This window comes from Scleropages formosus, chromosome 11 (assembly GCF_900964775.1).
Source record: "Scleropages formosus chromosome 11, fSclFor1.1, whole genome shotgun sequence".
NCBI lineage: Eukaryota > Metazoa > Chordata > Actinopteri > Osteoglossiformes > Osteoglossidae > Scleropages > Scleropages formosus.
The window spans coordinates 11205675-11231566 of NC_041816.1; the positions used below are offsets into that span (position 1 = coordinate 11205675).

General features: G+C 40.7%; 2 protein-coding genes across 4 annotated transcripts; both read right to left on the minus strand.

The window, feature by feature from the left end:
• Nucleotides 1-480: 480 nt before the first annotated feature.
• LOC108941272 (SECIS binding protein 2-like) lies at nt 481-16578 on the minus strand. Of its 3 annotated transcripts, XM_018763980.1 has the most exons (18): nt 16391-16578; nt 10480-10667; nt 9530-9854; nt 9283-9412; nt 8543-8763; nt 8240-8264; nt 8013-8119; nt 7690-7839; nt 7487-7576; nt 7187-7354; nt 6802-6943; nt 5981-6150; nt 4978-5110; nt 4721-4883; nt 3736-3956; nt 3272-3426; nt 2958-3177; nt 481-2719 (listed from the first exon to the last, which is right to left on the minus strand). In XM_018763980.1, the coding sequence occupies exons 1-18, from the start codon at nt 16409-16411 to the stop codon at nt 2100-2102; spliced, it is 3249 nt and encodes a 1082-aa protein (XP_018619496.1). In that variant the 5' UTR covers nt 16412-16578; the 3' UTR covers nt 481-2099. The 3 variants fall into 3 exon arrangements, with proteins under 3 accessions (XP_018619496.1, XP_029112293.1, XP_029112292.1); XM_029256460.1 differs by lacking the exons at nt 9530-9854; nt 10480-10667; nt 16391-16578 and having other exon boundaries at nt 8236-8264; nt 9283-9406; XM_029256459.1 differs by lacking the exons at nt 9530-9854; nt 10480-10667; nt 16391-16578 and having other exon boundaries at nt 8233-8264; nt 9283-9406.
• Nucleotides 16579-17626: 1048 nt separating this feature from the next.
• On the minus strand, nt 17627-23875 carry LOC108940959 (COP9 signalosome complex subunit 2-like). Its single transcript, XM_018763364.2, has 13 exons — nt 23749-23875; nt 22238-22351; nt 21982-22059; nt 21541-21666; nt 21083-21172; nt 20898-20975; nt 20426-20600; nt 19919-20097; nt 19489-19541; nt 19142-19239; nt 18920-19002; nt 18757-18815; nt 17627-18232 (listed from the first exon to the last, which is right to left on the minus strand). The coding sequence occupies exons 1-13, from the start codon at nt 23800-23802 to the stop codon at nt 18088-18090; spliced, it is 1332 nt and encodes a 443-aa protein (XP_018618880.1). The 5' UTR covers nt 23803-23875; the 3' UTR covers nt 17627-18087.
• Nucleotides 23876-25892: the final 2017 nt, after the last annotated feature.

Here is a 25892-nt window from a genome sequence, read left to right on the forward strand (position 1 = left end):
ACATGTATAAGAAGCACCTATAAGTTGTCAGTGCAGGACAGTTTCAAATAGCCATCCTCAAAAAGCACTATAAAGATAAGCAATGCACACAAGAGGTTCTTCAACACCACTCTTTCACATTAGTGACACATTTTACTAGTATGTACATAGTGCAAAGGACGCATTTGCTATTACCACACACACACACACACACACACACACACACACACACACACAAACTGCATAGACAAAATAATGTATAACAACACAAAGCCTCAACATATCTACAGTACAATACACCCAACAAGAGACCTTCATTAATCACTTAAAATTACAACCTCTTCCCAAGGGGGAGGAGGAGGGGGAAGGAGGGGGGGAAGAGGGGGGAAAAAAAAAAAAAAACAAACTGTTCAGGAATACCATCTTGCAACCATCCCTTAGCAGCATAGTCACATACTGCAGATGTAAGTGGTGAAAGATGGGCAACAGCATTTAATTTCCTTTAAATTTTAAATCTTTAAAACAAAGATTTCAAGTTACTTAAAAAAAATGGGAAAATATGTTTTGCTATGTAATCATATATAGCCATTTATACAAGTTAATAAAAGGTCATAATCATTGGTAATCTGAAGATACCAAGGGATCTGGTGCAGACCTCAAAGGTGAAGGATAATGCCTTCCTGTTTGCAGCTGAACCGTGATCATGTTCCTGGTCTTCAACTTCATATTTCATACAAGGGCTGTGATCAAACTGCCATCTGGAAATCACAGTCATCACACTGTGTAGCATATAAAATGGAAGGGATTCAATGAGAGTAAACGGAGATAGGGAAGAGAAGAGTGGTCCCAGGAAAGGATGAGGAGAAAAGAAGACGTGAGGCACCAGCTGAGAGACACTGATGGAAACTGACAGATGTGGACACACCTGTGTGAGCTACTCTTTACAAAGCACTCCTCTGCAATTTACAGAAACAGTCTGACCTTTTAGATTCAACTGCCTCTCTCCCATGTCTTCAGAACTGTTTCAACTGAACCAGGAACGCTAGTGTCATAATGAATTACACAAATTCTATGCTATATTCCACACAGAAGCAACATTTTACATTCTACTCCTGATAACTCAAGCATTGGTACCAAGAAAATGCCAAAGAAAAACACAGCTATAAACCAAATTACAGTGCTGCATTAGACAACCCTCTTATCAGTTCAAACTCAGCAACACAAATATTACAGATTAAAGGATGTTTGAGTAAACTACATTTTGAAAATCTGGATTATTCTGCGATTTCAGCTTCTTTTCATTTTAGAGCACCAAAGTCCTGACAATCTTTTCTGATTTGGGGTTGGCATTAAAGGTTTCAGGCATATGACACCATGTCAAATGTGTTGTTCTCCATGGTTCTATCCATTTCAGTGTACACGTTGATATGTATACCTGCTTAAAATTCCACAAACTGAGAACTCAAAATCCTGTTTAATGTACCTCAGAAGTAAACTGACTATTGCTATAACAGATATAAAAACAACCGTTTTCAATGCCAAGCTAAATCTGAAAAGTATAGTCTTCAATGTCAGCAAGATTTGCATCCTCAGTGTGATGTAAAAAGAGGATTAAAGAAAATGGGTTGCAGTATCCTTATTGCCAGCACCAACCGTAATGCTCTGTATGTGGAACACTGATTAACTTCAGGCATCACAGAGTAGAGGATCGACCATAAAGAGGGAAGCAAGGCTACTAAAATCTGAATGGAAAACTCATACTCGTTTCTTAGTAATGGAAAACAATCCCAACAATATTTAACAAATTTTCCTCAGTGTTTTGATAAAAGAAAATGTTAAGACTTTACGACTTCAGAAAACATGAGGAAATTTTCCATGACAGAATGGTATTCTCTAAGAACACAACAGTAATACTGAAATGACCAGAAATGCTTAAAACATGGACTAGGCAACTGGACAGTGTTCCTCTTTGTGTTTCAGAGTCAGTTGGTCAGGTCCGGATTCCTGAGTTACCACGTCTCCTGTGGCAGTCCAGAGTCAAACCGCCCCACTGAGCCTTGTCGGAGAGAAGCTGCTGGTTGGTCACTGGGATGGAGCAGGAGTCTGCAAGGGCCGGTGAGTCAACACAGGATGTTCTTGGGCTCAAGTGCTTGCTCTTTGTGGCCTGGTCCTGGATCCACCAGCTCTGCACGGTGCAACTCTTCCTCCTCGCTGTGTCCAACCTGGTCCTGCTCCTCTTCATCCTCAGTGCTCTCCCGACTCTTTCCTAGTTGCAGGTTCTCCAGAGTCTCAGAGACCCAGGACTCAATTCGGCTGCTGAGGGGTGGCACTTCCACAGAGATGGGCTCGGGGGCATAGTCTTCCTCCTCTTCATCATCCTCGTATTCCTCGTCACCCTCCTCCAGCATACCAGGAACCAGCGTGCTGGTGGTGCTGGTGATAGAGGAATTGAGCAGGTCCCGGCAGCTGCCATCCAGGGAGCCTGTCTCCGTGCTCTGCTGGGATGCCCACTCCAGCCTTTCATCCATCCTCCCCTCCTCCCGCTCAGTGGTCCCTGTTTTCCCAGGGGCTGGGGTCACAGTGGGAGCCTTTGAAAGTACACCAGAATCCTCCCTAAGGTCCCTGCGAGGCACGGCTACCAGCCCGCTTTCGACAGTAGTTGCACGGCCGCTTGGTTCTCTCTCACTCTCTGCGGCCTCTAGAGCATCAGATGTTTCCACCATGTTCCTCCAGTTGGTCTCTGAGAAAAAAAACAAATAAAAAGATGCTGAGAACAACATAAAAAACCAAGCACAACATACGGGAGAACCCATGATGAATTTTCAATACTTTTACAAAACTGAAGCTTGTGAACCAAATTCGAGCTCAAGTTTCCATAAAAGACAAAGTCTCTTCCATAAACCTGATTTTTACAGAATACTGTGTAGCATTTAAGCCTTCAATGAATGACAGTCTTTCACACAAATTAGTGTCCTCACCATATTCCTTCTCATTGACCTCAGAGATGGGCTCTGAGATGACACTGCAGAAAGAGATGGCACTGGCAGCTGAGGGGTTCCGGGAGTGACCCATGTGGTGAGGGACTTTCTTCACATTCTTCAAGGCTTCCTCAGCCTGCTCCTGCTCCAGCGCTGACACCATGTCCTTGTAGGCCTTCCTTGCCTCCTCTGTCAGAGACACCAGCCTGTTGAAGAGGTTCTGTATGGAGACAGTGACTGTGAGAAACACTACCTCACCAGGCAGAGCAGACTAAATTGGGCATGGGGCTGATAGAGCAGCAATCCACTTCTACCTCTGCTCCAGAGTAGTTGAAAATGCCCACAACGCTGACCGGGACCAATTTGTTGACACAACGACCAAGGGCTTTCCGGCCCAATGCAAACACAAATGGAATCTCTTGCTCTCTGGCCATAGCGATGACATTATACAGAGCTTCATCCAGACCCCCTGGCCAAACAAACAAAGAGAAGTCATCCTCATTTCTAAACATATCTCACTTTTATTCCCTTTCTCTTATTCAAATTCATAGCTAAAACTAATGATTTAGTGAAACACAGAAACCCCAAATCTGACAGTCTTTTAATGGAGATTTTACACACACACACACACACACACACATATATATATACACATATACACACACACACACAAAAATAAAATAAATTACTGATTATTTTTACCCGTTTATCAAATACGAATATTGTAACAAATTCACTATCCAAAAACAGGAAAAGGAGGTTGCAGGTTCACACAAACCTTTAGACTGAATCTTTTCACAGTTGGGAGATATGATAACACATTTAATCTTGAGCAGCTTCATGTGCTTGGTGACCTCACGCAGCCCCATAACCAGCCGGCGCTTGGCCTTAGCCTTGGTGGGGTCCTTCTGGTAGACGCGCTCCTGGAAGCGTACCAGCTCCTGCAGTAGCAGCGTCACACTCTCATCGATCTCCTTGTTCAGCACCTGGTTACAGTACCTACAGAATTGTAAATGCAGAAACACACAGCAGAATGTGTCAAGAGGTGCACCTGGGATTTAATAACATCTCAGTTAGCATACATTAGTCTCATCAAAATGTGCACTTGCCATTCTTCATCACAGGCAGATGAACACCACAAATCACTTATGTTTTATTTTGTAGAACTACAATAAGGGCAGAAAAAGCCGTAGGAGGACCAATGTCGTTGAAATGCAGAATGTGTAAGGCACGGGTAGGCTGGGACAATGTGCTTACTGCAGTTGACTTTTTACACAACAATGGATTGTCTGTATTGGGTAGCATACATTGTGTTGACTACAGAAGACAGTGCAGGGCACTAGTACCATACACTGTACAATCCGTTATTGTATAGTTCTTTTTTAAATGACCCCATTAACATTCACACAGGAGGCCTCAGTTCTTGGAAATCTTTTTTTCTTCCCCTTCAAGCCCAATATGCTATATGGGTGGGCAAAGAATTTGAGTAACTAACTCTTTTCCCCCTGCCTCCCAAAACTACATTTTTTCCTGCCTCCTTAAACATGTGACATTTCAGCTTTATGTAGAAATTCTTCAATACCCGCCAGATTCATAAACTAATGAAGTTCAGAACATAACTGCATTCAAATAACCAACTCCTGAAAGATAAATGTTTATGCAAAGCAATGCAGTTTAGATTTACAACACTGAAAAAAATGTTTAGAAGTTTTTCAGTGGCATTTATTTTCATAGGAAAATAAATGATGGCAAAAGAAACTCACTCTCGGAACCTCCTGCTATGAATTTTGGTGATGGCCGAGGTAGCCATGGGGCTCCCGATCCCAGAGCTGGCTGGAGACCCCTGGGACACGGGCGTGATGCTATATGGTGAATTCTGACTTGCTGGGGACAGTGAGGCATCACTGGGCACACTCAGACCATTCTCTGAAAATGTCACACCACAAAAGGATAGACATTATTAGCTATTAGCACTGTGTTTATATGAACACCGTGCTTTAGAGATGGTCCCCGTACCCACCATCTTGGGATACTCCCTCATGACACAAGTTGTCCGTGAAGAGCAGCTCATGGTCAGCCTGATCCTCTGACCTCACCACATCCTGATCCAAGCAATATTTGCCCTTCTTCACTTCTCTCTCTTTCAGAATAATCTGGACACACAAAGAAAATTCACTGAGGTAGGGCTGGCAGTGGAGAAGTGGGAGAGGAGTGGGATATAAGTAGCATTAACAACCACCACAGGCAGGGCTATGCAGCCGCAGGGGCAGGTGCATTCACATACCTGTGTTTGAACACGAAATCAGGATAGCTGAAAGCGTAGTGGTTAGAGCTGCTGCCTTTGAATCCGAAGGGTGCCGGTTCAAATCTCACATACTGCTGTAGTACCCTTCAGCACAGTACTTACTTTAAATGGCTCCAGTAAAATTACCCAGCTTGTAAATGGGTAAGCAGCTGTAGGTAACTTAACATTGTAAGTCACTGTGGAGAGGAGGTCAGCTAAATGAAAAAATACACACACACACTTTTAGAACCGCTTGTCCCATACAGGGTCACGGGGAACCGGAGCCTACCCGGTAACACGGGGCGTAAGGCCAGAGGGGGAGGGGGGACACCCAGAACGGGACGCCAGCCCGTCGCAAGGCACCCCAAGCGGGACTTGAACCCCAGATCCACCGGAGAGCAGGACCGTGGTCTAACCCACTGCGCCACCGCACCCCCTACATGAAAAAATATAAAACTACCAATATAAAAAATTACAATAGAGCAGTGTTTTGGGACAGCTGACACTGGTTAGAGCTGCTCTCTTTGGATCCAAAGGTTGCTGGTTTGAATCTCACCACCTAGGTACTTAGCCTAAATTGCTCCATTAAAATTCACCCACATGTATAAATGGGTATGTAACTGTAGGTGGCTTCTAAGTGGCTTTAGAGAAAAGCATCAGCTAAATTAATAAATGTATGTCACTATCATCTCCCTTCAGAGCTTACAGGGCAATTGCCTACATTTCTTACTCTACTCACCTTCTTCAGGGCAGTGGGTCTTTTCACCTTCGGGACCTCCCTTTCTTTGCCCCTCTTCACCCTTGGGGCAGTAGAGTCCAGGATGTTGTGAGGGCCGTGGTACGACTGACACTTCAATCCCGAGGCTTTACTTCCCGAATCCTTGCTGTGGAAGGGAGTTGTCGTGCCCACTAGCAGATGTAACAAAGAAATTCAGAACAGCTTGGAAATGATACTCACTCACATGCCATCTGCCCCAATTTAGATTTCCTACACCAAACCAATTAGTAGTACTGAAGGGTACCTACATTTCCCTTATATTTTTCTACATTTCTCACATTAGTGAGCATGATGGGTTGTTTCTTTAAAAAAGAAAACCCCATGTACTCACATCCTTTAAAAAACCCATGCATCGCTTCCACCACTGAGGAATTGTTTTAAACACTTAAGAATATGATGAATTTGATACATTTAGTGTGATGAATTGAGTTTTAAGTTTCGGTTTACACAAAACTGAGGAAGACAACACTGCAGAAATTTTTATTTCATCATTAGTTGATCAACCGTTGAAGTCTAACAACAGCAACATTTTAAGCTTAATTATAAAGCAGTTGTACTGTATAATGGAAGTCCATTTTCCATTAAATACATTTCACTCTTCAGAATGCTCCAGTGCAAGATAATGAAGAAACAATAGCCAGGGGCAGCACCTTCCAGAGTTAATGGGAAGAGAGATACTTGCCTAATAAGACAGTAAAAGAAGTGGGACTGAAAGTATACTGCTTCCAGCCAGCCTTGCAGAAGGAACAGTGAGGGTGGGGTGTAGGTACAAGGTGGCGTACCTGTGTAGGACAGAGGCTTGGTGTTGGTGAGCTGCCGTGCCTTCATGGCCTGCTGCTGACGCTCCAGGGCTGCCAGCATATCTCCCAGGTCCAGCTGCACTGGAGTCTTGCTCTTCTTCCCTGCAGCCTTGGTCAGGGCCTCCTGCAGGCCACACGGTAAGGGAAACACTCACATATAGAGTTAAGTTCTGTTGCTGCTGATACAGCCCATAGTTGTTCCACTACAGATGGGACATCACATGCAGAGTTCAAACATCTCTCAGCCATCCTTTGCATCAGTTTGATCTTCAATATGCACAAAGAAAGCCGGTAGAAAATATTTTGTGTCACGTAAGGCTTGAGAAATAATTTAAAGAGCAGAGTCAGGCCAGAACCATGTGCTCACCTGCAGTTTTTTTTGCTCCATGCTGATCTCAGAGTACTCTTGAGCCGTGGCTAGCGCTGCCGCCAGTGCCTTCTTCCTTTGGCTCTTGGCCCTCTTAGGGACGGAGGTAGTGATAGGAATGGGGGTTTGCACGATGTTGATGGGGGAATTTTCAGGCAAGTTTGCAAGCTGCAGAAATGTGGAGAATACCAAACAAGCCTCAAATCTTGAGCAAGGCTGGTAAGATTATATCAATACCATAAGACAAAAGCAGGGTATAAATGAACTAATTTTATACACACTACAAAGAGCTGCACAAACCAGGTTCTTGGTGAGCTTGGGTTGAACCTGCTCAGGTTTAGTTCGAGATGCAGATCCTCCAGAAACAAGTTCAGGAAACTCGTCTTCATCCTTAAGTAAATTTACCACATTGTATCGAAACCCGTACAACAAAAGTTTCATGGACACATTAGTACTACAGTTGTTGAAGAAAGAGCAGAGGACCATTCAGAGGGGTGTCCTACCTCAAAATAAAGGGATTCTGTGGCAAGCTGAGGTACACTGGATTTGGGGGAGACCTGCACAGTCCCCTCCTGCAACCTTTTCTGCTGTCCACAACCTTGCTCAGAGGGGGAGCCGCAGCCACGCCCATTATATCCAGCCTGGAAGTCCAACTAGGAAAGAAATGACTATGACTTCAGATACATCAGAGCAAGATAATGATACCCTGTATATTTACACAGACCACAAACAATAGTATCAAATTTCAAGCTTCCATAAAAGAAAATTATAATGTGCATGTAAAGTTGTTGCATAGTAGAGATCTATGTGAAAGACACTGTGGTACCTGGGCAAAGTTCCTCTGTACAGATGGGCCCCCTGTTTGGTAAAAGGAGTTTCTTTCACCCCAGGGCTTCTGCGTGGCCTGTGATGCAACACTGACCCAACTGGCAGCTGAAATGAGAAATGTTGCACAGAACTTAAAATGAGTGATTGTCATCATTACATTTCTGGGGGGGGGGGGGGGGGGGGGGGGAACAAAAAAACAAAAAAAAAAAAAAACACACCACCTACTTGTTGTGGCTCCAGCTTCACCAGCCTAAACAAGGCAAAATAGAGCATTACTTCTACTGTAAGTGACCATAACATGTTTTTAATAACAATATGGCAGTCACATGAAAAAGAAAAAAAAAAAAAAAAAAAACATACTACAGAGAAATCTGAACAGAACTAAGAATGCAGTAAAATGTGAATAACAAGACGGAAGTTGGAAAAAGAAGACAAACAATATCTACTCTTTGAAAAGGAGAATGTACCTCATACATTATAAGGTATTAAATATGACCTACTATACTATAAAAGGTTGAAGGGATGTACCGTGGCGGTTGCAGGGTCAGTAGGCCGCAGGGCACCTCCAGCAGTTTGGTTATGCTTGGGGCTGCAGTAGCCACTGTCACTGTCAATGTCTGCTTCACTGGCGCCGTGCTCGCTGGAGGACTCAGTCGGATGGGATGCTCGTCTCCGCCGCGCCTTGTTCTTCCACAGCAGTGAGCTGGCCATCTCTGACAGGGGCCGGCCAGAGATATCGCCTGGGAAATCTGAGAAACATGAAGACGGAACGTCACAGGCATGACCCCACATCATGTGCTGCTCATAGACACCTGAGAGTTCTGCAGTCCACAAACACCTCAGGTGTCATCACCTCATGGCTTAAGCACACACAGGCACTGACACAGCACTTGGCCCTAAATACACATTGCTGCATGTTCAGACAGCAGATTAAATCCAGCTGCATTATGCAACTGCTATGTGCTACAAAATGCAATTAAACCTTCTTTACAGCATTAACTCCTAATACACAAAACTTATGTACGATTAGCCCTAAGGACTAAAAATTCAGTGACTCACTTTAAACCAAAATCAGAAAGTGCAAAGTACAACCCACAAGACAGATGAAAGAAAATACACTGCAGAAATACAGTGATTAAAACAGTGTCCAACCACAAAATACTTTGACACTGTGTTTTATTACTTTAACATAACATTGAAAGCTCCAGTTACCACATATTTCCTGAGAGTTTTCTTGCGGCTCTTGGTTCAACAGGGGCCATTTGTACCTGTCTGCTGGGCAGCATCCACCAGGAGGACCGTCCTTGATCGGCCATTGGGGCCAGAGGCGCTAACCTCCTTCTGAACTGCGACGCTCCGCATTGGGGGTCTCTTTATTCTCATTGACTGAGGAACTTGCTGTTGGGACAAAGCAGACGGGAGAAGCAGATCAGGAGCGGTGCTGAAAGTACAAATGGCTACAAAGCAGCTCTAGAGCATGGTTTCATGGTCACTTGAGGAATTCACAGCTCTCACCTTGGGAACCACAGTAGCTCGAACTACGCCCCGCCCTCTGGGGCTGTGCATGTTGAAAACTTGGCCAGGAGGTGGGGGTCTCTCACTGCAATCAGTTGATAGTGCATTCATCACCCCTGTTTGCAGTGGAGCTGTATAGGGGGCGGCGAAGGGCTGGTAGAAACCCATAACTGGTGGGCAGGGGGCAGGCATTATTTGGTAATAGGTATAGTCACTGGACACAGGGGGTTGCGGTGAAGACAAAATGGGGTATGCCAAGTATGGCCCCCCTGGGTTGGGAGTGGGCTGCTGCCATCGTAGATCCCCATTGTACAAGGGTAGCTGCCTGTCAGGGAAATGGACTACAGTGAGCAGAGAATTTCCTCATATTTCTCACGCACATCATACACCCATGAAAAGCAAAAGTTATATTCACAGAGCCTGTGGAAAAAGTACTACCAGACGGAAGTTTTTTTTTTTTTCCTTCTTTCAAATTTATTTATTTTCTTTCTGCAGTAAGCATTTCCTACAATTGAAAACTAAAGGGAAGGAAGCAAGGGCAGAAGTGCCCAGGGGACCACAGTATTATATCAGTATCACAAAAGCCACAGTACTTACAGGATGCATATGCATAGTATGCATTCAAACCCATTTTAACCTTTCAGTCGTAGCAGACGTCTGACAATGTTTCAGATCAGTGTTTAAAATATTTTATCACTACATCAGAGAGAAACTATAGCTGGATATATAATATTTGGTTGTTTTGCTTAATGCAGCTCCAAAGTTATCAGAGCATTAAAAATTCACATGGGGGGAAAAAAAAAAATTGTTTTTTCTCCTTTTTTTCCAGTGGAGATGCAGGCATAACTTGGGTCCCAAATGGAAATGTTACATCTGCAGACAAGGCTAGACTCATGCCCAATTCTTGTTCTTCAACCCAGTGCAGTGATCAGTTTCAATGTGGGATGTACCTGTTGGGCTGGTTTTCTTGAACAAAGGGGTAGCAGGTGATGAGATAGCTGGGAATGGGTGTAGCCTCCACCCCACTCCCACTGGCACCAGGTGAGCCCTCCCCTGGCAGATTCATGGCCACCAGGGCTGTCTCATGGCCCTTCTTCTGAGGGATGAAAGGCTCTACTTCAGCTGAGAGCTTTACATCCTGGCAAAGCAAGAGAAAACACCAGCAATATACTCATTCATTCAGTCATTCTCGGTAACTGTCCAAGACAGGGAGGGTGACAATGGTCCAGAGCCAATTAACCTGAAACACAGGTGTTTAGGCTGCAGAAGAAACCAAAGGACCTGGAGGAGACCCATGCATACAGGTTGACAGCATACAAAGTCCCCACAGAACAAACTGGATTCAAGTCTCAGCTTCAAGTCTTGAACAGGGTAGCCCACTAGAACTACCTGCTGTGCCACCGTGCCACCCTGTGATACACTCACCCAGTCACTTCCATTAACTGCATATACTAACCTGGATCACGACAGTCAGAATCACTGGATGATAGGCTAGGAAGGCTGGACGGAATGCAAGTCCATCGCAAGGTAGCCACGCACGCATAGATTCACACATTTGCAATTCTGTCTCTGGACTGTGGGAGGAAACTGGAACTCCGAAAGGAAATGCAGGCAAAGACGTGGAGAACATGCAAAGTACACAGAGACTGACCTGGATTTGAATCTATGCCTGAACAACTCAAGGTGTTGTGAGATTGCAGTGCTACCTGCTATGCCACCAGGCTGGCCCCCCAGTGATATTACATTCAAATTGACATATTCAACAACTAGCTGAAATCAGCAAGTACTCCTGTTCATTAAAATATCCTTTGATTAAATTTAACTGAAAAAAATGTTAAAAGAAAAAATATCCACTTCACATAAATGTAACTCTTGAAATAAGAAATTATGTCCAGGTGAAGGTGTAACCTTATAACTACTGCTTCACAACAATAAGCACTCTGAACTTACAGTAAAAGCTGTGCAAGAGAGTTAAAGAGAGAACTTAGCATGTCATTTTGATGAAAAGAGACATTGTTTAGCATAACAACCAGTTGTGGCCAAAAAAAACAGTGCTTCTTCTCATTTTCTTGTTCTCTGCTGAACTGTTCAGCTCATTCAGTAACCCCATCATGAGCTCAAAACTGAATCCGGTTGACAAATTAAGGCAGAGGGAAATCCTAAAGGGTTACATGAGATGTGCAGGTTATTTGACTTCTGACACTCATGTCTATTTACAACCATGAACCTACTCAGCGTTGGCCTTCCAGTACAGAGAAAGCTTTAACAAGATTATCAGCTTAAGACAATAAATTCATACAAGTCTTCTTATCAGAAAGTACCATGTTGCAGGTGCTCTAGGGGAGTCCACACTGTTCTGACCTTTACATGTTATCAACCTTTTTACTTGCTGTGTTACTTCTGGTTTAAAGAAAATCATATCAAGTGCACTGAGCACTAAATACCTCTGTTAAACACTACTGTATAGTTGCCACTAATACAACTGCAAAAGGCACCTGGCATGGAAAAGTTGGTAAAAGCAGCACGCTTACCTAGTCCCAGCATACCAGCTGGGGACAATGACATTCTCACCCGCAGCCTCCTCTTTGTAACAGAGAGAACAGAAAGTAGGTCATGTTTTTTTCAGCCAATACACACAGCGCCTGGGTCAGTCCTCAGCATGCAGCCTATAGTCCAGTGAAAGTGGTCATGAGTCACGTGATGCAAGCAAGAGCTGCATGTTCATGATGGGCTGCATTGCTGGACAGTTATGTGTAGTGAGCTAAGTGCTGAAGACTAAGTCTTTGGCCTTTTGTCTATTTTAATGGGAAGAACTGTGTAGCTGAAACATCAAATATTATAAAACCCAATTTACAGTTGCCACTATGACATGAGGGAAGAAACATTGTCCTTATCAAAGGCATTCATTTTAAGAAATGAACTGATCAGTATCATTTATTCCCCAATGAAAACAAAAGTAAAGGTCACCCAAACATTCAGCTGAGCTGGTAAACACACCAAAGTTGTTTTCTCACTGTGGCAAGATTATGAACCCAATCAGCTCATAGGCAAGCTAAACTATTGAGACTGGTGGTGACTTCAGGACACAATAAATCATTTAAGATATTCAAAACCAAATCCCAAGTTTGTACCTACAAATGCATAACCAGGCTTTGCTTTCTTTGACTTTTAATGAAGCAATACATTGATGAATGGAAACAAATAAATAATCAGTTTAAGCCACTTAACCTGGAGCAGACTGGGGGTAAGACAGAGCAACTAGTTTCAGACAGAAACGCAAAAGGTAAGAACCACCTAACTCATAGTTTATTACACAGGTAGCACAGATCTTACAGCTTCATGTAAATTTTTTTAAAAAAAAAACAACATGTGCCAGCCCATTTAAAAGCCTCTTGAAAGTTACTGGAGGTGTTTCAGACTGAATCACCCTCAACAGTACACACTCCCTGATGGCTAACATGTTACCTGATTGACCAAGGTTGGTCATGTTCAGGTTTCTGTAATTTTTCAGCTATTAAACATTTTATCTGTGTATAACCAGAGCCAAACACAAACTTCACAGTGCAGCTACACTAAGGACAGTCACTGGGTAGAACAGAGGGCAGCTTCTCACACTGTACATTAGATTGAAGATGGCACACACAGGTAATTTTATTAAAGCACACAAGGATGATCTAGCCCTCCTAAACTTAGCCCACCACTGTTCCCCAGTGATTATCTGATCAATTTACATAATCCACCTGTCAGATTATGTTAATTGGAACTTGGATGATTATGCAAGTGGAACAAGTTAGTTGCAATCAGGGCACCTGCCAATACGTCATCAAGCAATGTGGAGCCAAAGCTCATTGACATAATGGAAAGAGACAGATTACATCGATTTACAAATGTATTGCATGACACAGTACACACCATGATGCACATGGACAGAAGGTGGGCTATAGACACTGTTGAATAGTATGGGAGCACAAACCTCAAAAATACTCTTAGTTCAGTGCCAATTTTAGTGAAAAAATAATGCAAAAAAATTTGTGTCACTCTACCGAGACAAAATTTTATTAATGGATGACACAATAATTTGTGTCTTCATATAAAAAAAAAAAAATAAAGCAGTCAGAATAAAAGCAAAAGTCAAAAAAACCCAACAAACTTTGCACCATTCTTGCTTTGTGAGACTTCCTCTTGCATGTAGCCAAGGCCAAACAATAAGCCCAAAAAAGTGAAGGCAGAAATTGTGTAAATGCCGATGGGCATGCGAACAGTCAGGCTTTGTCCCCAGTGCCACAGATTGTGAGAAGCCAATTCTAAGGACAGGAAGCATTACAATCCCAAGCACGTTTGCCAGTGGATGGTGTAAATGTAAAACATTAACCTTGCACACAGGCATATATTTAGGATCTATACATTTGAAAATATCCCAATAAACTCTAATGCCTAAATCAAAGTATGACATTTCTTATGTACAACATTTAAGCAATGTGCTATGAACATATTACAGAAATGTGATTTTTTTTTAAAACAAAAGCAAGGCACTATAATGAAAAAGAGGTGGTAAACAAAATAAAAATTCATAGATCTGTGGGTTTTGAGACCTATAATAGTAAATTATGAAATAAAATTGCTTACAGAAGAATCAATGCAATAGTATTTTTTAGCTATTGTAAAAAATTTGTATAATTAGTTCAAGTGAATTTTGTTAGACCCTACATTACTAGACCCTATGACAGACACAAATATGTAAATCTACTAAAGATGATAAAGAGAAAAATAAACAACACTATTTATACTTGGATGTCTGTGTATCCAGAGGAAGTTTAAACTACAGGATTAAGGCAAAGACACTACACATAAATGCTTTGTATGTTCTGAGGTAGAAGGTTGGACTCTTTTGGCTTTTATGATGCTGCAATATGAAATGCTACTGTATTTGCCAAGGTGTGTCCCTGCTGAAGGTGGAAAACCAGAGCTATGAAAATGACTATTATTTTGTTCTTGATTCAGTTAACATTAGACTATTGTCAAAGCTTCTGTCGTATAAAAAGGCAGTGTCTAAAGGAAAAATGACCAATTGTTTGTTTGCCACTGAGGTCAGCCCCAGATGTGTATTGAGAGAAACAGCACTAGCTGGATGCTCCAGTATTTTGCTGTACTTTGCCTCTGCTTTTTGTTTGAATACTTCCAGTCTGAGAACAGAGAAGATCACTGTTCTTGTACAGTGTACACTGATACAGAGACCCATCTAAGTAATAACAAAACCTTTGCATCCAATGGTTAAAAAATTCAGATGGGTTCAAGAGACTACCAACATGTTTTAGAACTTCTTAGCCATCACCACAAAACCAGACTGGGCATTAAACTTTAAATGTCAGATTCTACTGCAGTATTTGACAACTTGGTGATTTACATTTTGTACTCCACAATGACCTGAAAATTCCATAAGAAACCCATATATTTACACCTACAATTGGAAATAATGCACTGTCTAGTATATAAGACAGATTAAAAGTCATAAAGGGAGTATCTTGAGGATCAAAGTCAATGTTCATTTAAAAACATGAGTATCCTCAAATAATTTCAAATATTTTAAAATGCACAAAACATTGCAGGGAGACTACAGTATATGAAGCTATGATATGGATATCACAGCTTCAAGTCATCTGAAGTAGAGGTATTACCTTGAACCTCACCGTTTCCATCTAGCAATTTAATATGTAACTGGAAACCACTTCAAAACAATCATTTAGTTTTTTTTTTTTTTTACAATAAGTCAGAAAATTAGAACCCATGTGGCATCCTAACAGTAAATATATGTTGTACCAGCTTTCAATAAACTTAAGTGGATCACTTGTTTCACAAAAAAAGCTTGACACACAACAAAGTAAGGGATGGTTCTACTTAACATTTTCAGTCAGTGTTGTCAGGATATTAAGAAAAAGGAGATAAAGCAAGCAATAAAATCCTAAGGTCATGGTATCCAGAGGTAAAGCACAACTCAAAGCCTTATTCAGTGTGACATCAGCATCTGAACACAAATTGACTAACAGCATATCATGATGTGTTCTATCAGCAAGTGAATTTTTTCCATTCAAAAATAAGTGTTTGCAAATAAACTCAGGAAAAGCACCTTTACATGCAGTACTGTGTGGTGATTTCCATGAACGCAGTCCATCACCATCCCTAAACAGGCTAAGGCTCACTGCTCCATTCAAACTGATCACCTGTCCTGGCCTGTCCAGCTCGGCAGAATTTTTGGATTTTTCCCGCAACGACCAACGTACCTAAAAAAAAGACTTCGAAATAAACACCTATCGATAAGACAATTAAATAATTACCTTATTGTAAAACACGAAATCTAACTAGTCTAAAGGTCACATTACATCATACACACGTAACGAGAATTACTCGGTAGGCAGCCTAGCTGTGTTTGTGTCATAAAACTGGCCTGGAGCTACTAGTTTTAAGTATTTTTATCGGCTAAGACGAAGAGGGCTTAATTAACTGACATTCGACGACAGCGTTAATTATTAAAGCATAACGACGGACGTCTGTGAGAGAAGGCAAGGAAGGACCAGTTGTTGGTCTGACAGAAACCGAACTTCCAACGAACGAGCGACAGACTGAGACGGCAGCTGTTGAACTGCTCTGTCAGCATCTGCGTTCACTTTCAATGTGTACTAGAAGCATCCAGTACAGAGTCATTACACTAGTGAGCTCGCGACCTAGTACTACTGTTACAATACTGTCACTACTGTAGCCCGCCAAGGCCCCGCGAGGCCGGCGACCAGCAGCAGCTCTGACGCCGTCTAACTAAGACGCCGGCAAAGCGAACACGTCCGACTCGCCAAGAAGAAGTGTGCTCACCTTGCTGTCGCCGCCATCCATGGCAATGAGTAGCGGTGGCTCGGCCGACGGGGCCACTAGGAGTGCGCTACCGGTGTCAGGAGGACGCTGTTATTCTCCTCATCTTGGAACGGCTCCGCCGTCAGCGAGAAACACACCCAGCTCCGCCCGCTCCACAACAGCTCGGCGGAGCTGGGTGTCTACGCTCAGGAACGATGACGGAAACTCAACAGGGACAAACAGGGCGGAACGGCCACAGTTCGGTACAGTACAGTATTTCCTCGAGTACAGGGGAGGGGGAGTTGTCCGATACTGGCGAATATCCGAAGTCTCCGGAAGACAAGTAAAACCAGTCTGTCACATTACAAATTATATCTTTTGAAGCACAACGCACCCATTTGAAAAATGACAAATTTCACTATAAATTATACTATCATGCATTGATTACAAAAATCATTGACTCAACCTTTTCAACAAGGAAAAACGCAATAGGCTCTGTTTTAGTGTTACTCAGAAGAGGAATCGCTTCGCCCCTCTTCCACACATCAGCGAGGCTGTTACGGGGAAGTAGAGAAGTACATGGGAACCGGGAATCTCCAAATGACCATGTCATCATGAACCTTAGAATTGTGTCCAATTGAGCCCCCATATTTCATACAGGCACTCGAGGACAAAAGAAAAGACGGAAAAAATCATGAAAATACAAACGTTACCCCGCGTGAGCTTTCCGGCGTAGGTTCGAATCCAGCGTATGGAGCTTGCATGTCTTCCCGTATCCTCCAGGTGCCCCGTTTTCCTCCCACTGGCCAAAGACACACAGTTCACTGCACTGCTGACACTAAATTGTCCATTGTGTGTGTGTTGCTGTCCTGGCACCGAGTACCAGTTAGAACTGAGGAATCCATACCCCCTTAAATTAAAACAAGACTGAACGCTCAGCTTGCAAACTAACTGCACTTTCTTTGGCAGAGAAACAGTCTGCTGCTGATCCCTCTCATACCCTTCAGAACATCTCTACACTTTTTACTTCATACTTGTACTTTGCTATACGTACAAAGAAAAGACAGTCTCAACAGAATATTTTGTCAGGTACATAAATACAATGAAGTACAAAATAAAGTGAAGTGCAGCTAAAATCATTCTGCACCTTGGCTTACTTAGATGTCTTTTTCAGTTTTGTGCTGTGTGGTTCACCTTGACATGAAACATCCTCTCACTCAGTTTTATTCTGTTATATGAAATGTGCAGTGGCAATTGTTTCACAACATGCAAGTATCTCTTTAATTTCAATACATTTTCAGTATCTACATGACATTTTGCAAATTCATCCATGGAAAAAAGTGCCCAAACTGATTTACATTTCAATGTACTAAAAACTTATTCTAACTGAAATGGAAACAATATAGAACATTTGTAATGTGTAACAAAACACAGTTCATATGTATTTAAAAGTTGTTACAAAGTATTCATTTCAGGCAGTCCACTACCTTATTTAAATATACTGATAAATACTTAATGTCAAAACAAAAATCCAAAGATGTTTTGGTTTTCCAATGAATACAAAAGCCATCTTGAACAACTGCAGCTGCAAATACAAACCAGTCAGACAAAATACTTCTATGAAGCTCCACTTAGAAGGATAAACTAACCAACAGCAGAGTGCCTCTTTCCTGTTATTTGTCATTCAACACCAACACCTTTTGACTGATATTTGTTTATTAAGCCAACTTGCTAACAATGGCTTGATGGAGGGAATTGAGCTGATGTGTCCATTTGTCCAAAGCAGTGTATCGTGCCCCTCCCCTTTTCTGATGATCCAGTTCCAGAAGCTGGTTGACTTGATCAATCCTGCCATGAATTGTACTACAGGTGAAGAGAAGGAATAGAAATGATAACCCCTCTGGATTATTACTGTTCCATGATTTGTACATTGGTTTGACATAGAATTCAAAAATGCCCTTAACCAATATTCCACTTATCATGCATACACATCTCAGAAAGTATTAAGAAGTATAAGAAATATACATGCAGGAGTTAAACTCTCAAATCAGAGCTGCCCAGAATATATTTTATTCTCCAATTACAATACTGAAATATATGCAACCTCAGGACTACAGATTTTAAAGAATGCTTGAGATGCTTGCAATATAACTTAAAATAATAGCATATTTCATCCTAAAGACAATGCTGAGATTAACAGGGAAAAAAGGCAGAATCATTTTATTTGTTCAAACCCTTCCCCTGTGGCAAAAAGCCAATTCAAAATTTAAACAAGATCTCTTGACAAGGGGGAGGGAGGAAATAAATAAAACTGAGGAGCACGGAAGAGGGAAGGAGAAAAAAAATAAATAAATTGTAAAAAATAATAAAAAAAATATATATCTTACTTGTCCAATATGCACTGCACAAGCAAACCTTCAACATCTGCAACATCAATGTTCAACTCCTAAAGAAATGGAAAATTGCAGAAATTTGATCAATTTAAGACAGGTTAAAGAAATTATTTGATAAAAGGAAAAATATCCCTTTAGATATTATCCAAAATGTTACCTTTGAAATAAAAGGTATGTGTATCCTTGTATAAGGCTTAATTAATTTGATGAGCACTTGTGTTCTGATGTTGCGCAACAGCTCTGTAACGAAAAAACAAAAAGTATTTGAAAATATAAAGCCCATTATATCTCTGCAACAGATTTAGAATGTTTATCCCTGACCACATTCATAAACATTCAGAAATGCGTGACTAAAATCAGACAAGCTGTGTAAACTTACCCTCAATGTGCTCCCTTATGAAGGGATCATCCATTATGTTACTGTGATTTGTTTTCAAAATTTTCTCAAATTCAGTGATGTCATTATTTTGATAGGCACTGTAAAGAAAAGAATGTTTTAAAAATAATTAAAAACACACATTGTGTCTACTCAAAACAATTACATTGTCATTATTCCTCAATTTACAGATAGAAAAAAGTAATTTTTAAAATTTAAAAGCTAGATTCAAGCTTTTTAAATTTCCCTTTTCTATTTGGAAAAAAATTACAGAAAGAATTTCTTGACTAATGCAGCAAACCATTATATTATTCCATTTCATAGAAAAACCCAAAGAAAGGCATGCTTACCTTACTAAGTTTGTCATTGCAAGAATTTCTGGGTCATTTTTATAAGGCTTAGCCTACATAGAAAATATAAGATCACATTGCTTGAAAGCAATATTCAACAAGCTTTATTTTCTTAATGACATTCCATATTCTTTCTAAGCAGCTTTTCAATTTACATCACCATCTACTATTTCAAAGTGCATGTCAGAAAGGCACGAAATCTTTCTGATGCTGTACGAACTTTCAGTGCAGATAGATACATAATTAAAATTGAATAAAAGAAGGCCCAAATCTGTACCCAAAGATACTCAGTGAGGAAATCAAACAGTGAGGCTAACTAGAAACCCTGTGCATCACTGTCTAAATAATAAATAATTCAGTCAAGTAAAGAGGTTAATAAATACATAGGGGGGGAAAAAAAAAAAAAAAAAAAGTCAAGATGAATTTATACCTCCTGAGAGTCGAATGGGTTTATTCCTGACTTCATTAGCATATTTGCTAAAACCAAATACTTCAAACATGTAGTTCGTCTTGGACTCCCCGATTCATCGTAATTTTTGAAAGCTTCAAAGAAATCTGTGTGAGCCTTTTCAAACTCCCCTTCTCTCAGGTGCATTTTTCCACCACATTCTGTGAAAGAAAAAGGCAAAAGTAGTAAGGTAAAGTCAATGTGTGTGACACTGGAGAATAAAAACGCTTCATTGAAAAAAATACTAGTTTTTTTTTTTTTTTGATGAAGAGAAAAGCTACTCCGGAAAAACTAAACACAAATGACGCAGTTCCAGGAGGTATCCTTGCGCAACTGATAAAGGAACTTAAGTTAAATGTAATGTAAATGAAAATTTTCTAGCATTCATTTTAAAAAAAAAAAAAAAAAAAAAAAAAAAAAAAAAATTCCACATCTTTAAAAATAATACAATGGATATTTTTCAACATTTAAAAATTGTCCATACTTTACCCCTGATCACACCCATGATGAGAGGATGAGGTATTGCAGATTTGATATGCAAAGACTGCTCATAGAGTGCTTTTAACTTCTTGTTGTTCTTCTGTGCTGTGTACATCTGAATTTCAAGGGCATATATCTCCAGGAGCTGTGTTCCTTTCTTTAGGTCATCTTCTCCATCATCAGTCTAAACAGATACTTCAATATTAAAAAGCGTAATCAAAGAGAAAGCAGAATACCTCACGTAGTATGTTTCCATAAATTCGGTTAGCTTTTTAAAAAAATTAGAATTAAAACTTACATAGGACTATAAAAAAGATGTGCAAGTGACTTCGAAGTGGCTAACCCATCACCTCAGTCATGTTCTACAGCTTTCTGAAACATCTGCCAGCACAAGTTGTATGCCTAAACACATGGCTACTTAAACTCTACACAAAGAACATGCATTAGGTTCCTGCACATAAAACTGGAAAAATTTTTTGACCTGACAAGACTGGTGCAACTGTCTCAGGATCTTCTGAAGTTTTCCATATTCCTCTCGCTCCAAGTACAGTTTGCCAAGCTACAAAAAAAAAAAAATAAAATAAAAATAAAATAAATTTGGTGAAGGACACATTTATGCCAAAGCTGGTTATATTTTTGCATGCAATTATCTAAAGTATACAATACCTTTGTATTTGTTTTAAACCACAACCTGTCATTTTTGGCATCCTTTAATGCCTCCAAGGTTGTTTCATAAAATTCTTGCAACAAATCCATCTGCAAATAAACCACAGCATGATGACTTTCACTTCTTTATAGTTTCTGAAAGGTGTATAAATTTCACATTTATGAATTATATTATTTTCTTTTGTTTTCCAACTACAGAAGTTACATAAAAGATAAATGACTTACCAGTCCATGGCAAAGTAGCATTATTAATATCAGGATGAAATTTTTCCTCTAACATATTTAGCATTTTTTGCATTTTCCCAAATAACATTTACGTGAGGTCAAAAGGTTGTAAAACTGTATGCAATGTGGCACAGCACAACACAGTGGGCAGCCTTAGAATTTACTGACTGTACCACAAATGTTGTTACACCATTACATTTGTTAACCTGTGTCTTGCAAATAGCAGTTCTTACCTGCTTAGAAGTAGAAATATAATCAAGTATGGAATTAATAGATTTCTCGGAGTAATTCCTAGTGACAGCACTCCGGATATAAGTTAGCAGCTGTTTGTATCGGTTCATCATTTCAGGGAAGTTTGTCTGAGAACAAAAAGCAGTTAATAAATACCTTCTGCTAAGTTATAAAATGCATTCTTGTTTCATCACCACTGATTTTTATTTTAATTATATGCTACTACAGCTTTTTATACAAAATTAAACTTCAGTGTTAAAATAATTTAAGTTGATTACACACGATCTGCTTTACCATATTGTTCACACCATGCAAAATTAGTATAATCTGCTAGATAGAAATGGATAGATATTTTAGAACACAAATTACAAAATCAAACACTCAGGGACACTGAAGTTTAAAAAGTTAATGAAGTATTGTTATTTTCTTATTAAAATTCTTACCAGTTTGAAATTTATCTTGATCATCTGTTTCAATGCTTTAAAACCCCATTCACCCTTCTCACCTTCAAGCTCCAGCACCTGCCAAGAAGGGAAAAAAAAAAAAAAAAAAAAAAAAAAAGATTAATATAGAGCAATATTTTAAGAAGTCTCAAATACTACTGGCTGCTTATGCATTTAATTATACATTTTCAAAATTTGTATAAACATTTGTAGCCAAAAAGCCTTTGAAAAGGTTGTGAAAAGTTTTGCATTTAACCTTCTGAAAGCTGCTCAGGGCTGCTTTGGGGTCATCTTCCTTCAGTGCTTTGGAATTATAGTACTGGTTCTCCAAGTCAACATTTGGTTCTGAGTTGCTGTCTTCCGAGTATTCCTGAAAGAAGAAATGTCACAAAATACATGAATGCACATCAACACAGATCACACTATGCAGACAGATCCAGCTGTGCTGCATCAATAAATCATGTCTACAGAATAACTATAAAAGTACAAGTTTAATCACTCAGTGAGAAACATACTTTTGCAAAACAAACAATACATTTTCCTTAAGAATATCAACTGGAGAGCATTGTTGGCATATCTTTTCAGCTTAGACCCAAACTGTACTCCACCATACCTTATTCTAACAAATTCATCTTTGCCACAACTAACTAATGTAATGCTCCCCTCAATGGGGCCTTGAAGTCCACATTAAACAAGCTCCAATACTTTCAGACCTCTGTAGTTAGAATTCTGACCCAAATCCCTGCACCGGCTTTACAAGACTTGGCACCTCAGCACCTCTTAAATCTAATCTTTTACCACTCTACTCCCAACCTCGCAGCCTTCATTCATCTGACTCTCTCCTCTTACCTGTTCCTCAAGCTCACCTACACTGTGTGGCAGATGGCCTTTCACCTGCCATGACCCCAAACTGTGCAACTGCCTTCCCAAGATGACCAGGGACTCTCCTGCTCTAAGCACCTGTAGGTCCAGGCTTGCATGGTTACAGTTTACTACAAATTCCCTTCTCGCACACCAGAGTACTCCTCCTTTCTCTCTCATCATTTACTTTACTGTTATTTTCTCTCTATATTATTTTGTTGTCTTTAGTCAATGTCTTATTACTGCAAAATATGTTGATGGGTTTTACATCTGCTTAATTATTGCACTGTCATGTGTTTTAAGGGACGTATTAATTTTATTACTTTAAATGCTTACGATCAAACAAGGTTACCAAAACGAGAAGAGGAAAATACTGTGTTATATTGCCATTGGGACACCGACTTTCCAACTAAAACGAGGTACACCACAATATTTTACAAAAGTACTCTACAGTGTACGATTACAATTTATATTGACAAGAGTTCCTGTCCTGTCAGCGGGCCGTGACAGACGCACACGAACGGGCCGCTCCCTCAGGCTTAGCTCAGCCGGCAGGACGTGGCCGCTGACTGACAGCAGCAGCCATTGACACCAACCACAGTGCAGAATCCCAGTGCGCGGGTGTGTGTGTGTGTGTGTATCCATCACTCTGCTCTGAGTACAAACGCCGCTGTGTTCGCGTCTCTGCTCCCTTTACTCTCAGTGCACGGCGGTTCCCAAAGCAAAGCAGTGTAACTGTACAACAACTAAGTTACCGTCCGTGCTCAACGAACAACTTCGTCTTTGCTGAAGTAGCATGTTCCTCATTTTCGCCCAGACACGTCATTTCTTACCGTTTTAGTACCACAAACAGCGACATTACTATTTACAATTCCATTTCAAACCGCCAGCTCAGCCATTTCTCACCAAATCATAGTCCTCTTCATCGTCGCACATAAAATCGTCTTCCATATCAGACATCTTGCTCCTGATCGAGCAGTACGTTCCCACAATCCACCGCGACACAAACACACGGCCTTCTTTTTGGGTTGATAAACCGTATGCTACCCACAATCCACCGCGGTACAAACTCACGGTCTTCTTTTGGATTGATTAATCTGTTGCTACCCACAATCCTCTGCAAACACGTTGGCTCCTCAGAGAGGTTGAGATAGTATAGATCGATAGATGGATTAAATCTATTTTGTCACTACTCTGTGGAAATAATATAAGACAAATTCACCGGGCTTTTTCAAACACTTTCTCGCAGATTAAATGTATTATCCAGAATTATGTTTTTCACGCGCGTAATAAGATTTTATTAACATACCCGGGCCAGTTAACCACACACAGGCCTACGGAAAATAAGCTACTTTAAAAGATTTAAAAATGTATAATTTGGCATATTGACTTCTGAGGACCTAAGCATACCGGAAATACATAATTGTGTTTTCACTGCGAATACCTGGTGCAATTATTCTGGGAGTAAAACTGATTTATTAAATTCATTTAGGAAGAAAAGGGTTCCAAGGGCACTCGGACGACACCTGTCGATTTGTTTTCGATGGCTTTGAGAACCGACAGATGGCGCTCTCACACCATGTACAGCGCACGTGAGCGGTGCACGGAGTGGAGTGGAGCGGACTGGAGTGGAGTGAAGCGGACTGGACTGGAGTGGACTGGAGTGGACTGGAGCCTTCAGAGAGGACCAAGAACCGGAATGTATTTGTACAGGAATCGTATATTCTTGGCAAAAGTAAAAGGGCAACGATAGTGGCTATAATACACAAGTCAAATGTTGCCTAACACGTTTTGGTGCATTATTTATTATTTCTTCATTTCATAATGAAAAAGGAAAATGTCAATGTTGAAGTTTTACATTTTGTTTTCTGGTTTTGTACGTTATTAACACGTTTCCAAATACATAAACTGCTCTAATGAATGATTCCCTCCCTCCTGAATTAAAAAATAAATATATTTTAACACTGACTGAGACTGCTTGTCCCAAGCAGGGTCGCGGAAAGCCGGAGCCAAACCCGGCAACACAGGGTGTAGGGCTGGAGGGGGATGGGACACACTCAGGACAGGATGCCAGTCCATTGCAAGGCACCCCAAGCGGGACTCAAATCCCAGACCCACCAGAGAGCAGGCCCCGGCCAAACCCGCTGCACCACCGCACTCCCGACTACACTCAAATAATACTGTTCAATTCAGTGTAAACTCAAAAGTATTTCTTAATGTTTTGAGCATGAAAGGTGACACCTGGGCCACACAACACCTGGATTCGAAAGTGCCGGGTTCGAATTCGGCTCAGCCTATGTGAACTGGTACTCTGGTTTCCTCCCACACTTCACAGACATGTTAAAGGCTCACTGGTGATTGTGAATTGCTCATAGTGAGTTAATGCATGTGTGGCGCCCCTGCCAGCCTGACTAGCTTAGTGTCCAGTGGTTCCAGGACGGACTTCGGGCGGAGTGAGTGAGTGCAGAAATGTACCAAAAAATTAAACTGTTTATGTTCATTTTGACATGGGAATATATTGGGATTCAGCTAGAGCAAAAGCTGGTAGAGACATTTCCGGTAGGAACTAGCATATATTCCTCATAAATATGGAGCGATAACTCTGAGAACTGAACTCAGGTTCAAGTTTAGACCGTGGATCAGGTTTAATATAAATATATATATTTTTTTTTATACAGCTTTGCCTGCTGTTTTAAAAACCATTGGCATCAGTGTAAGTCCAAATCCTTCTCAGTTACAGAAACCCTACATCAGTCAGTGAACAATTTCATTTCCAAGAATTTTTTTTTAAAGAACATTCCTTCTAAGCTCTATGCAATGCACTTAAAATGTTCACCCTCATTTTATTTCTATAAGGATAACAAAAACATTTTTGATTTTTTCAGCATTTAATGCTCTTTGAGTAAGATTTTTTATTCCATTTAACAGGATAGAAAAATTTGGCTCAAAGGTGCTTTAAAATGTAACGTAATGTAAAATTTCCATTACAATATGGAATATGTACAGTATGATTTGTGAGAGAGTGAGACAGGTTGATCAATAAGCTGTCC